The sequence below is a fragment of the Mus caroli genome, unplaced genomic scaffold (assembly GCF_978045245.1).
Source record: "Mus caroli unplaced genomic scaffold, Mus_caroli_1 scaffold_2, whole genome shotgun sequence".
NCBI classification, from domain to species: domain Eukaryota; kingdom Metazoa; phylum Chordata; class Mammalia; order Rodentia; family Muridae; genus Mus; species Mus caroli.
The window spans coordinates 12,247,010-12,260,963 of record NW_028227257.1 but is presented as its reverse complement, the minus strand read 5'-3'; the positions used below and the strand labels follow the sequence as shown (position 1 = coordinate 12,260,963).

Genomic DNA, 13,954 nt, shown 5'->3' with positions numbered 1-13,954 from the left:
CAGTAAGGCTCACAGAGACCACCTGTTTATTAGGAGTGGAGTAGGGTCCATGGTGTAAGGGAGGAATCGGCCTCCTCACACCACTGCACTGTCATTTACCCAAGTACAGAACAAACTTTTGCAGGGCTCCTACTGTTCGGCAGTCACTGTTCTGTGTGCTGCCTGAGGGGACAATGGCGACATCAGGAACAGCAGTGTCCCCAGGGAGCTGTTCACCAACAGGAGATGGGTCAGGGCAGAAGCTAGGAACCGTGTGCACTTGGTGATCCTGCGGCACAGCACGGCAGAGACCACACCTGTGATGCCAGCACTCAGCTGACATAGGGAATTGGAGGCACCCGAGGGTGCTAAAGTGACATCTGTGACATGTGCACCGATCTCAGAAGAGAGGGAGCTGGGGAGACGGCTCACTCAGCACAGAAGCACAGAGCCCTGAGTTCAGTTCCTGGCACACGTGAGAAAAGCCACCCTTGTGGTGGTGTGCATCAATAATCCCATGCTGGCCATCCAGGCTCACCTCGCTTGAGTTTCGGGCCCAGGTGAGAGGCTTTACATCAAGGGCAAGATTGGGTTGGTGAAATGGCTTATCAGATAGGGGACTCGCCATGCTAGCCTGACAAATTGAGTGTAATCCCAGAACCCATGTAAAAACGGCCAAACCTGCTCTTAACATCGCCACGAATCAATCGCGCTCCCGTGCCCTCCAGATTGCAGCAATGTCTTCTGCGGCCGCCAGGTGGCGCCAGTCCCAAATGCAAGACTGGCCTCAGCCCTGCGCCAAACTGTTGGCGTTTGAGGGTCTTGGGAGGCTCCACCATTCGTGGCAGGATGTTAGAGCAACCATGGTCTGCTAATTCAGGCCTGTGGCATGTCTCTTTTCTCACACAGAGCCCATCATAACCGTATCCTAATATTGTTGAGAGATCACAGGCAGAGAGGATCCACCAACAGCAGGAGTCTCAGCCAGACAAAGCAAGCCTGCAGCAACCACCCGGCAAGGCGTGGCACCTAGAGTCAAAGCTGTGCCAGCTTACATTTTGCCCATGTCCTACCCTACACTGGGCACACTCTGGGATCGCTGCACGGCCTGAAGGAGGTTTTTCCCATTTATTTCCTTAGCCCATCACCCTTCCTTAGCTCTGAGGCAGATGCTCCTGCCCCCTTGCGCCTGCCCCTCATATGTGCTGGTGCAGGATCTGCCTCAAGACCTTTGCCCTCTTTCTTCTCTCTCTCTCTCTCTCTCTCTCTCTCTCTCTCTCTCTCTCTCTCTCTTTCTCCTTTTTAAATCCTAGGATTTTTATTACAAAGGTAAACCCTGATCCTTGAGGTGGGCTTATCGGTAGGATTTCTGGTATCAGGCACGGGCACCAGGACCTGCACACTTTTTGGATTCGGGTCCGCTACAAGCAGGGTGCGATCGTACTGAATGAGGACATCTTTGATCTCCTTCTTAGAGGCTTCATCCACATATTTTTGGTATTAAGCCATCAGGGCTTTTGAGATGGACTGTTGGCTAGCATAAATTTGGGCCACATGACCACCACCCTTCACACGGACCCGGATATTAATTAACGCCAGCAAATCGCTCCTTGCCCAGAAGCAAGACAGGCTCCAGTAACTTGTACCACAGTGTGTGAGGCTCCATCATCTCCAGGGGACGTCCATTCACCTTGATGAGCACAAGTCCTCATTTGCAGTGGGCCACAGCTGTGGCTGTCTTCTTGCCTCTGAAGACCCTTGGATGACGTACAAACATGGGCTCCTCACCGCGTAGCGCTGCCGCCAGAAAAAGGTGGGGGCTTGATGTTCCATTAGAAACTTTCCTGCAAGGTCGGATCTCTGTCCCCAGATGACTTCTCCCAACGCCTGACGGCTTTCATAGCATGACTCACCTGGGTGGCAGTTCTTATTACCATTCTGCCTAGGGCAGCTCCCTGGTGAGTTAGCTGTTCAAGGTTCTGAGGACAAGTTTTTCCTGGTAAACGAAAGGGCAAGAGTCAAGGCCCCACCTAGTTGGCCTGCTCTGGGGAGATTAGCTCACACGCTACACACAGCTGTTGGCCAAAAAGCCTTGAGCAGTCAGTCAGCAAGCAGAGCAGTTTGAAGACAGAAGCCCATGACAAGCAGCTGGAAGAATTGGGGGTGAGGGGGCGGTGACACATGACAGTGGGACACAACACAGCACCAGCTGGAAGCAGCTCCCTGAGGCAGGGTGGTTGCTGGGAAAGAGAAAAGATGAAAAATCTCAGAGCATCATGTTTCCCCAGAGTTGGGGGGAGGGTTCCGGGGGGGGGAGGGGACAGGCAGGGACGCGGTCACTTGGCTACCAAAGGCCACTGGGCAGCTGTGAGGGCCACATCACACTGGCTGAACGGCTTGAGCCATGCCACGTGTCTCTTGAGCTCAGTGGTCTCCCCTAATGTGGTTTGAGAATGGACCAGTCCCTCCTGGGAATAAAGGATGTCTGGTCTGGGAGTGGTCACCTGCAAAGTCAGGTGTGGTATTTGCTGTGATGGTCAGCTCCGAGGACCTGCTATCATGGCCCTAATCAGCTCAGGCAGTCACTATTGTGATCAGTGGTAACAGTCAGCGACAGCAGTCACCATGAAGGTCAGTTGTCGGGGTCACTGTGATGGTCAGTCATAGGTGCTCAGTGTAATATGGTCACTCGTCATGGTCAGTGGTGGGCAGGTATGATGTTATTGTTTAGGAGTCAGCTCTGGTGGTCACGGTTATGGTCAACCACAGTATTCCATGTGGTCAGCTGTCTCAGCCACTCTGGTGGGCGGTTATAGTGTTTATTGGAATGGCGGTCACTATTACAGCCAGCTCTAACGGTCACTTAGATTTCCAGCTGTGAAGGTTATCATGGTGGTCCGCTGTAGTTGTTAGCACTGTAGTCAGCTGTAGCAGCCGCTTTGGATGTCAGTTGTCGGGGTCGCTGTGGTGATCAGCCATAGTGGACATGTGGTGGTCAGATGTAATGTCAGCTTTTAGTGGTCACTGTGGTGGTGATGTAATAGCTGTAGCCATCGACTCAAGCTGTCGCTATGGTGATCGGTTGTAGTGGCCACTGTAATGGTCAGTCACAGTGGTCACTGTGGTGGTGAGCTATAGTGTTTACTGCTGTTACCTGTAGTAAACATTGCAACTAGCCACATCAGTGACCACTGTGACCGTTATAAGTGATCACCACACTGACCACGATGGCTGACCATCACAGTGAACACTACAATTGACCACTTCAAAAAAAAAAAAAGAAAGAAAGGAAGAAAGAATCTTCTTCGGTGCCACTGTCTATAGGATAAACAGCTGTCTATAGAATAACACTGTCTATAGGATAGACAGCTGTCCATAGAATAACACTGTCTATAGGATAGACAGCTGTCTATAGAATAACACTGTCTATAGGAGAGACAGCTGTCTATAGAATAACACTGTCTACAGGATAGACAGCTGTCTATAGAATAACACTGTCTACAGGATAGACAGCTGTCTATAGAATAACACTGTCTACAGGATAAACAGCTGTCTATAGAATAACACTGTCTACAGGATAGACAGCTGTCCATAGAATAACACTGTCTACAGGATAGACAGCTGTCCATAGAATAACACTGTCTACAGGATAGACAGCTGTCCATAGAATAACACTGTCTACAGGATAGACAGCTGTCTATAGAATAACACTGTCTACAGGATAGACAGCTGTCCATAGAATAACACTGTCTACAGGATAGACAGCTGTCCATAGAATAACACTGTCTACAGGATAGACAGCTGTCCATAGAATAACACTGTCTACAGGATAGACAGCTGTCCATAGAATAACACTGTCTACAGGATAGACAGCTGTCCATAGAATAACACTGTCTACAGGATAGACAGCTGTCTATAGAATAACACTGTCTACAGGATAGACAGCTGTCTATAGAATAACACTGTCTATAGGATAGACAGCTGTCTATAGAATAACACTGTCTACAGGATAGACAGCTGTCCATAGAATAACACTGTCTACAGGATAGACAGCTGTCCATAGAATAACACTGTCTACAGGATAGACAGCTGTCTATAGAATAACACTGTCTACAGGATAGACAGCTGTCTATAGAATAACACTGTCTACAGGATAGACAGCTGTCTATAGAATAACACTGTCTACAGGATAGACAGCTGTCCATAGAATAACACTGTCTACAGGATAGACAGCTGTCCATAGAATAACACTGTCTACAGGATAGACAGCTGTCCATAGAATAACACTGTCTACAGGATAGACAGCTGTCCATAGAATAACACTGTCTACAGGATAGACAGCTGTCCATAGAATAACACTGTCTACAGGATAGACAGCTGTCCATAGAATAACACTGTCTACAGGATAGACAGCTGTCCATAGAATAACACTGTCTACAGGATAGACAGCTGTCCATAGAATAACACTGTCTACAGGATAGACAGCTGTCTATAGAATAACACTGTCTACAGGATAGACAGCTGTCTATAGAATAACACTGTCTACAGGATAGACAGCTGTCTATAGAATAACACTGTCTACAGGATAGACAGCTGTCTATAGAATAACACTGTCTACAGGATAGACAGCTGTCTATAGAATAACACTGTCTACAGGATAGACAGCTGTCCATAGAATAACACTGTCTACAGGATAGACAGCTGTCCATAGAATAACACTGTCTACAGGATAAACAGCTGTCTATAGAATAACACTGTCTACAGGATAGACAGCTGTCTATAGAATAACACTGTCTACAGGATAAACAGCTGTCTATAGAATAACACTGTCTACAGGATAGACAGCTGTCTATAGAATAACACTGTCTACAGGATAGACAGCTGTCTATAGAATAACACTGTCTACAGGATAGACAGCTGTCTATAGAATAACACTGTCTACAGGATAGACAGCTGTCTATAGAATAACACTGTCTACAGGATAGACAGCTGTCTATAGAATAACACTGTCTACAGGATAGACAGCTGTCTATAGAATAACACTGTCTACAGGATAGACAGCTGTCTATAGAATAACACTGTCTACAGGATAAACAGCTGTCCATAGAATAACACTGTCTACAGGATAGACAGCTGTCTATAGAATAACACTGTCTACAGGATAGACAGCTGTCCATAGAATAACACTGTCTACAGGATAGACAGCTGTCCATAGAATAACACTGTCTACAGGATAGACAGCTGTCCATAGAATAACACTGTCTACAGGATAGACAGCTGTCCATAGAATAACACTGTCTACAGGATAGACAGCTGTCTATAGAATAACACTGTCTACAGGATAGACAGCTGTCTATAGAATAACACTGTCTACAGGATAAACAGCTGTCTATAGAATAACACTGTCTACAGGATAAACAGCTGTCTATAGAATAACATTGTCAATAGGATAAACTCCTTTGGAGGACATTCAAAACTTTCCAAACTAGGGCTGGACAGATGGCTCAGTGGTTAAGAGCACTGACTGCTCTTCTAGAGGTCCTGAGTTCAATTCCCAGCAACCACATGGTGGCTCACAACCATCTATAATGGGAGCCAATACCCTTTACTGGTGTGTGTCTGAAGACAGCTACAGTATACTCATATAAATAAAACAAATAGATAAATAAATCTTTAAAAAAAACTTTCTGAACTGTTCCCAAGTTGGGGGCTCACTGCACCCCCAGAAGATAAGCAAGTAATTCATACAGAAGTTTTAGGAAAGGGGCCACGGTGGGTCTCAGTTTTGTTACTGTTTCTCAAACAGTGTGACCATAAGCAGCTGGCAGGGAGGGGCTCATTTCCCTATCTCAGCAGTCCATCGTATCTCAGCAGTCCATCCTATCTCAGCAGTCTGTCCTATCTCAGCAGTCAGTCCGTCCTCTTGGGAGGGCAGGGCAGGAGCTCAGTCCGGAAGCTGGAGACAGAAAATGAAGCAGTGGCCAGGGAGCACACAGGCTTGTTCCTCACGGGACAGTTGGCTTATTGATACAACCTGGGGCCAGCTGCCCACAGAGGGCTGGCCCCTCCCACACCAATCAGTCACTAAGAAAATGTGGGCAGGTGTGGTGGTGCTCGCCTTTACTTCCAGCACCCAGGAGGTAGAGGCAGGTGGATCTTTGTGAGGTTGAGTGAGTTCCAGGACAGCCAGGGCTACACAGAGAAACTGTCTCAAAAAAAGAAAGAAAGAAAGAAAGAAAGAAAGAAAGAAAGAAAGAAAGAAAGAAAGAAAGAAAGAAAGAAAGAAAGAAAGGAAGGAAGGAAGGAAGGAAGGAAGGAAGGAAGGAAGGAAGGAAGGAAGGAAGGAAGGAAGGAAGGAAGGAAGAAAGAAAGGAAGGAAGGAAGAAAGCAAGCAAACAAACAGAAACAAAGAAACAAAGAAAGACAAGAGAAGGCCCATAGGCCCAGTGATGGAGGCATTGTCTCAATTATGTTTCCCCCTTGCAAGTGGCTTTAGCTTGTGTCAAGCTGACATAAAAATTAACCAATGTAAGTAGTGGGTGCAGACACCAAGCCTGATGAGTAGCGTCTGAGAACACAGGAAGGAAGGAGAGCGCCAACTCACGGAAGGCCAGGGGTCAGGTCCTGCCTCCCAGCATGGCAGAGCGACTCACGTTATCTTCCTCTGACTCAGCTTTGACCCCTGCTCAGCTACGTCAGTGATGACTGACTGGGGTGTGTGTGTGTGTGTGTGTGTGTGCAGAGAGGGAATACTGAGCGTGTACGGGGGAGTGTATGAGAAATTCATGACTGAACCTAGGTATGAGGAGCGGGAGTGCAGGTCAGGGACCCGCTGGCCACTGAACGCCATCACTGAGTGACAAAATGTCCACTGAGTCACCTTTGTCATTGCTCAAGTGAGGGTGCTGAGGTGACAGGGAAGTCCGAAGCTCCCTGTGACCAGCGGGGCGTGGCTGCAGAAGGGTGCTCTGATGAACCCCAGGGTTACACCAGGCATCGGTCTGTGGGAGGCTCAGGCCTTTGTCCCATCATCCTGCCATTCGGTCTTTCTGATCGTTACATTCCTAGCCCTGCTGCAGTTGGAGATCTTTGTGAGGGGTGAGCTGTGTTAGGGAGACTGAGTAACCAAAGGGCGGGGTCATCACATGCTCTAATACCCATCAGCCCATGGGTATACCAGGAGACACAGCAGGGCAGACATGCAGCACCCCCTGGCAAATACGAAGAGCAGAAGACCAAAACATGGCAAGCGCACTGGCCAAGGGCACTGAGTGGCCTTTTTGAGCTGTCCCATGCAGAAGGGGATGGCCTCTGGAGATCTCATGACAAGACAGGACTGTCCCTGTGGAGAGACCCAGTCTCAGACAGGGCCATGCTCTCCGGCTGAGAGCTGCTTCCCATGCTGACAGCTCCAGGGGTTCTCCGTCACCAGGGAGTCAACTCTGTAGCTCCCCTTCACTCCCAGAGGTCTCTATCACCCATCATCTCCTGGCTGGGCGGGGCTACAGGCTTCCCAGGGTGCAGTTCCATGCTGGTGCCTTTCCCACTGCCCCACTGACCGCTCTGGGCTGCTCTAAGGCATGAGCTGTCATTCGTTCCTCTCCAAGGCTCGAAGTCTCCCAAGACCTGCAGTGGGCTCTAGCCTCTAGCCATGGCCCATGTGGGCCTGCAAGAGCCCCTACCTGTCTGCTGTCTGCCTCCCTCTCCTGCCTTCCCTCCTCTGCCACTCTGGTCCACATCTGTCCCTTCACACACCTGTTGTCCTTACTATTTCTTCTAGACCTCTGTTAATTTTGAACCTAGTGCCTCACACTGAGCTACACTCCCCCCCCCCCACACACACACACACGGTCTTTTGAACTCATTCATTCATTGACACAGTCAAGCCTTGAACCACCAGCCTTCCTGCTCAATATCCCAAGTGCCTGGGATGTGGGCCTGAGCACACTGGGAACTTTGAGCAGCTGCCTCTGCCCGCTTCAAACCTCCTTGGGCTGACCTTGAATTTGCTATGTATGTAGCTGAGGATGGTCTGAACAGTCTCTCTCTCTCTCTCTCTCTCTCTCTCTCTCTCTCTCTCTCTCTCATTTTTGTGTTAGTTTGGTTTGGTTTTGGAGACAGGGTTTCCTGGGTAGCCCTCTCTGTCCTGGAACTCACTCTGTAAAACCAGGCTGGTCTGGAACTCAGAAATCCGCCTGCCTCTGCCTCCCGAGTGCTGCAATTAAAGGGGTGCACCACCACTGCCCCAGTCTAAATGCTTTTAAATAAGCATTTTTAAGAACATCACTTGCCTCATTGCTTGGACAAAGTACCTGATAAAAGTCAGCTTAAAGAAGGATTTGTGCCAGGCAGTGGTGGCGCAAGCCTTTAATCTCAAAGGGCAAAAAGGATCAAGTAACCAAAATGTATAGCTAATGTAGGAATCAGGGATGCTAAAGGAAGAGAAGGCCAACCCCTGGCTGGAGAAGTATAGGGTATGCCGGCCAGGAGGACCCAGTATCAAGTAGGAGCTGGGGGATGCTGGGAGAACCTGGTGGCCAGACTATGCTTTGACGTGTTAGTAGGCCTCTCAGCGGTTTGTTCCTAACCGTGTGAGAAGCAAAATGAAGCAGAGAGGGGGGAGAGTGGTGCCCTAGCCTGGTGTTCACACAGGACTCTCAGGGGAAGGTGACACTTGGCCCTACAGAAAGCAGCTGTAGAATCCTAAGACAATGGACCAGTCACAGGGCATTTTACACATCCTAAATTTATTCTGCCACATGCAAATATGTAGGCAAACTATTGGGGGGGGGTCCACCTCCCACCCCCTGCACAAACAAAAACTCATTTATTGCTTTTAGAATAAATTACGTTTAGGCTATGCCTGGCAAAGCTTTTAAGTACCCACAACGAAGAGCAGCCAGGTAGCCCCTGGTAGGGTTTCAGAAGTTCCCCGGGGCGGGCAATACGTCACAGCTCACTTTCTGACCTCAAAGCAGCCTCCTTAGCTCCCATCTGAGTCATTCAAGTGTAGTGACGTTTCAGGTTGGCACTTAGTGGCAAAGGCTGTCAAACACCCACAACAAGGCCCCACCCTGGGTCCCACAGGAGACTCGGGTGAAGGCTGAGTGAACCATTGAGATGAGATGCATTCCTCCGGAGAAGGTGACTCCGAGGATGGAGACATCTTCACAGCATGCTCTGTACAAACAGGGCCCCCAGACACTTTCTCACTGGGGGACATTCCCAGGTGAAGGTCATTCTGCTGGGTGAGGTGCCTGTCACAGACTGTCACATCTATCAGGAGGGTGACTCCCCTCCCACTGGCGTTGAGACCTCCTCTGCTGTGCTCAGCTAGCTCCCCAGGGCCAGCACCCCTGGTTCTTCCTGCCACCTTCCTTGGATCGCAGTACCTGTGATACCCACTGCCCATCTCCATTTTCCATCCTTCATCCGATGTCACTTTTTAACTGTACTCAATGATTCTTGAGAATGCCCAACTTTCCCTGTGTCCCCTGCAGCCGCACTTCTTCAGGGGTGCAGCACAGCTCCATGTTTCCTGCTGTCTGTCCCACAGACCCCACCCAGACCCAAGCATCTTGTCCTCTGTAACCTCTACCCTCTGAGTCCTGTTCTCAGCACCTCCTCCCCCCTCCCCCAGGAACTGATCTGCCAGGCCAAGATGGCTCTTTTTCCCTAATGCCCTCACCAGATTACAACTTCCCATCTCCTATATTTGCTTGGTGGTCTCCAGCCCCTTAAACACAATACAGAAGATGGTACCACACAAATCGAGGAAGACAGTAGCTCTCAAGGACTTCCCCACCCCACCCCCAGGCCTGGGGTCCCACCCTGGCCTCTTCTTCCATCACGCCTTACCACCCTGACATCTTTGCTCTTCACTCTTGCCCCCAGTGGGCAACATCCCTAGAAACTGTGAAACCCCACCATATACATCCCCAACTCCATCTTTCTTAGTACGTGCCCAGCCTCCTTCCCGGTCCCACAGGTCCTGCTGAGTTTTGCCTGCATCTTGGTGCCGTGAGCATACATCTTCCCTCTCCCGGTTCTCCAGTTCTACCCCACATGGCTTCCACTTTGACCAAGTAAGGACCAGCCAGCAGCCTTCTTTCCCAGAACGTTCTATGGACTGAGAGTGGTCCCTTCTTTTATTGGCAGTGACTAGATTCAGGTAAAGAGAATACTGGGGGGATGAGGAGGTGGGGGTGGGTGGAGAGAGAGCTCGGTGGCTATGAGCATGGACTGCTCTAGCGAAGGAGAATCTGAATTCAATTCCAACCACCAACATGGTGGCTCATTAACTCTAGTTCCAGGTGAGCAAGAGCTCTCTTCTGGCCTTCAACTGTGGAAGGAAGGGAGGGAAGGAGGACGGACAGACAGACAAGACAGCAGAGCTGGGGCTCTGTTGATGAGAGCTGGCGAACAAGCACGGAGGCCTGGACGCTAATCCCAGCACCACACAAACCGAGCTTGGTGGTACATAGCTACCAGAAGTTCACGACCATCCTCAAATACACACACAGAACAAGTTGGGGGCCAGCCTGGGCTACGAGATGGGAAAATAAGTCAAAATGCACACACACCGGGAATGTCAAGCCTTCAATTCATAACAGTTTGTGATTACAACATGAGCAGAATCTGGCAGAAAGTAACCCAGGACTGCCCACCGAGAATGTTCTGGAACCGAATCTTCATTCCCCGGTGTTGCCAGTGTGTGGTGTTCTACAGAGGAAGGGAAACCTCCCTGAGGGGCAGCTAGACAGAGAGACGACTACCAAGGTTTGGTTATTGAATATGTATTTTTTTACTGAAAAAATCATTCATAAATTAACATACAAAAATGTACAAACACATGAGTGAACAATGTAATGACAAGGACTATTTCTGTGAAAAGTGTTTTTAAAACATCTTTAGGTTTCAGTGCAAAAATGTACCCCTGGCACCTTTTAAAACAAAGAGCAAGCTCACAACAGAGACAGTAATGCTGGGCTAAGCTGGCTGCGTCAGTTGCCTCAATCCATCGGTGGTGGGTACGTCAGTGTGTACGCCGCGGCTCTGTGCTGTCCTCTGAGGAAGGGAAGCGATGACAGAGTCCCCTGACAGAGTCCCCCATTTTAGCAAAATTAAAGTTTTGCAAATACCCCCTCCCCCAAAGAACCGCTGTGGAGGGAGGGGCCTTGCACACACACACACACACACACAAGGCAGGCAGTTGAGGCAGGTCGTCTAAGGGTCACTCGTCTGTAGCACTGAGTCATCTGGGCTGCCACAGTACACCAAGGTCACACTCCATTGTCACCGTCATTTTTTTCAAGCAATGACCTACACTGTGGCCCAGTGGTAGCTTTGGCTGTGACACTGCCCACTCGGTACATGACTGGGTGGCCAATGACCGACAGTGCCCACAAAGAGTCCACACTAAAAACAAACTTGGACATGATTGCAACAGAACAGAAGCGACCCTACTTGAGCAGTAAAAAGACCTTTGTCCCCAAATCTGCATTTTCCCTCTTCAATCAAGTATCAGCCTTTGGCTCAAAACAGTACCCTGTGGCTAGTGTGAGATTGCAGCACTTCAGCCAGGACACATGCCGCGTGCACCGTTGTCCCTCCCTGGAAGTCCCTCCAAAGGACACCATGGCTCCAGCACAGTGAAGCACTCCTGGCCTTTGGTGTGGAAACAGAAGAATGAGGGAGAGAGGGCGGGGCCGTGACTCTGTGGCACAGATCTCGCCTAGCATGGTGGGCCACAGGTTTCATTGCCAGCACTGTGAAACTAACCAAGGGAGTCGGAGGGAGGGTGGAGACCGGGCGGAACCCAGTCTTTATTGCTGTGTGTACCGTAAGACAAAGGCAAGTCAATGCAGCGGTGCAGCTCCTTGCCCAGTGCAAACAGATGACGCGGCTCACCAGCTCTCAAGGGCAGGCACCTGCTCTCTCATATGAGCGGGAAGCACTTTGCAGTGCCATCTGTTCCCTAGATACCACACTAGTCTACAAAAAGAACAAAAAACAAGAAAAAAACAAGGCCTGGCCAATCACTCCCACAGTCTGTGGGGATCATCTGTCCTCAGAACCAACTGTGTGATGCAAAACCCCACCCCCACATATCTACATCCCACCCCCACCCATGTAAACCATGAACATCAAGGGTGCTGAAGGCAAAGAGGCAAAGAGCTTGAGGCCAGAAGAGAGCGTTCCTCACCACACACAGGATCCCTGCTTTAGGGACTGAGGGTGCAGTGGAGGCAGACACAGGAAGGAGGTGCCCTTTTCAGTGCACTTTAGGAACTCATGTCAGGAAGCAGGGGAGACTGCTGGGCTGACTGGCCCCTGGATGACATGCACCCCAGGGCCACCTGCTCCTGGGCTGAGCCCCTCCTAACCAACTGCTTCTTAGCACAGCACAGTGGCTTCCTAGAAACTAAAGAGGGCAACGGAGAAATCACTGAAGCTAGCTGGTCATGCAGGCACAGCCCAGAGAAACTGTGGCCAAGTTCCAAAGAAAAAAGGGAACAGTCACCCAGCAGCCACTGTGTGTGTGAGGAGGTGTAGGGAGCTGGACTGTGCTACACACACAGGCTGACCTGGAACTTGTGACACAGCTCACACTGGCCTCATATCTCCTGGTCTCTAGCTCCTGCCATCCATACACTGGAGTGATAAGCCTGTGCCCTGGGCCTTTGTCTCCCCTCCCCTGCACATCCCGGCTGGCTCCACTGGGTCTGTAAGAGGGGAGAGCACTGGGTCCCTAATAGCAGTTCCAGCTTAGGGACTGAGTCTCCATGAGGAAGTCCTTGGGGGGAGGGGACAGGAAAGGAGGGGCAGAGCAGAGAAGAGGGGCTGCAGTGACCGGAGGTTCTTTGTTCCACCCTGCATCCACTTCCTTCCTAGATGACAGGGACTTGGGAGATGACACTCAACTGTGTGGGAATTGGGGTGTTTGCCACCCAAGGTGATCTAACATAAGAGGCCCTCACTTTGATGTGGAGCCAGCTATAAAATTAAACTTTAAAAAGGCATTTTACATGGCTTATTTACAACTGCACTTCTTCAAGAAGTGACTGTTATGTGTCTATCACACCAAATCCCTCCCCTCTGTCCTCAGTCCCTGGGGACCCAAAGCAGAAAATTTTTCTTAAAAAAAAAAAAAAAAAAAACCAAAAAAACCCCACAAACAAACCAAAAACAACAAAAAACAAAAAACAAAAAAAAAAAAAACCAAGAAACAAAACAAAACCAAACCCCCTAAACTAAGCCAAATGAAAACCAAAGAGAACTGGAGAGATGCAGAGACGGGCCTTCAGGCCAGGGGGCTGACCTGTGGGCTTGGCCATCCATCTATCCAAGGGGCACCTAGCCTGGCCCTGCAGTTCTATGGGTTGCAGCTGAGACAGGACCTGGGGAGGGATGGAAGGGAGTGGCAGGGCAGACATCTGTCTTGTGGAATAGACGCCAGTGCTGATGACAGGTGTCCTCAAGTCTCCTGTCCCTGTTGGGCCCTACAGCGAAGGCCTTTGTGCGTGTGCTCTGTGACAGTTTTCTGGAACCCTATGGTCCTGTGCTCCACTCTCTTCTGTCCTCCTGTGTTGACCCCCAGGATGGCGGGTCACAGCCCGTCCAAGGGAGCGGTGGGTAGGCGAGTGCGGCTTCTCTTCGCATCTCAGTACTCAGTCACCTGAGCCAGCTCGGGTGTCAAGTTGACAGTTATGTTTTTATACAAGGCGTCGTATGTGACATTCGCAGAGTAGTTCAGGTTGTTGAGGCCATCCAGTCCTTGCCGCTCCTTTGACTTCCTCAGCAGAGCGTACCTGGGGAGTCGAGGACAGAGAGGGATGAGAGCTGACGCCCAGCTTTACAAGTCCAGGGCAGATGCCTGGACCAGTCTTCCAGCATCTCATCTAATGCCTCTGAGGCCCAAGGAAACGGAGGCTCCAGAGATGAATCCCAGGTCAGAGCTGGGGAAGCTCCGGAG

General features: G+C 50.0%; 1 protein-coding gene across 1 annotated transcript in view; it reads right to left on the bottom strand.

Annotated features, from left to right (window-relative positions):
* Positions 1 to 12,382: 12,382 nt before the first annotated feature.
* B4galt5 (beta-1,4-galactosyltransferase 5) overlaps positions 12,383 to 13,954 on the bottom strand; it is a 49,180-nt gene continuing 47,608 nt past the window's right edge. Inside the window, exon 9 of the mRNA XM_021152230.3 lies at positions 12,383 to 13,790. Coding sequence (XP_021007889.1) covers positions 13,643 to 13,790 — 148 coding nt within the window. The 3' untranslated portion in view covers positions 12,383 to 13,642. The remainder of the gene's footprint in view (positions 13,791 to 13,954) is intronic.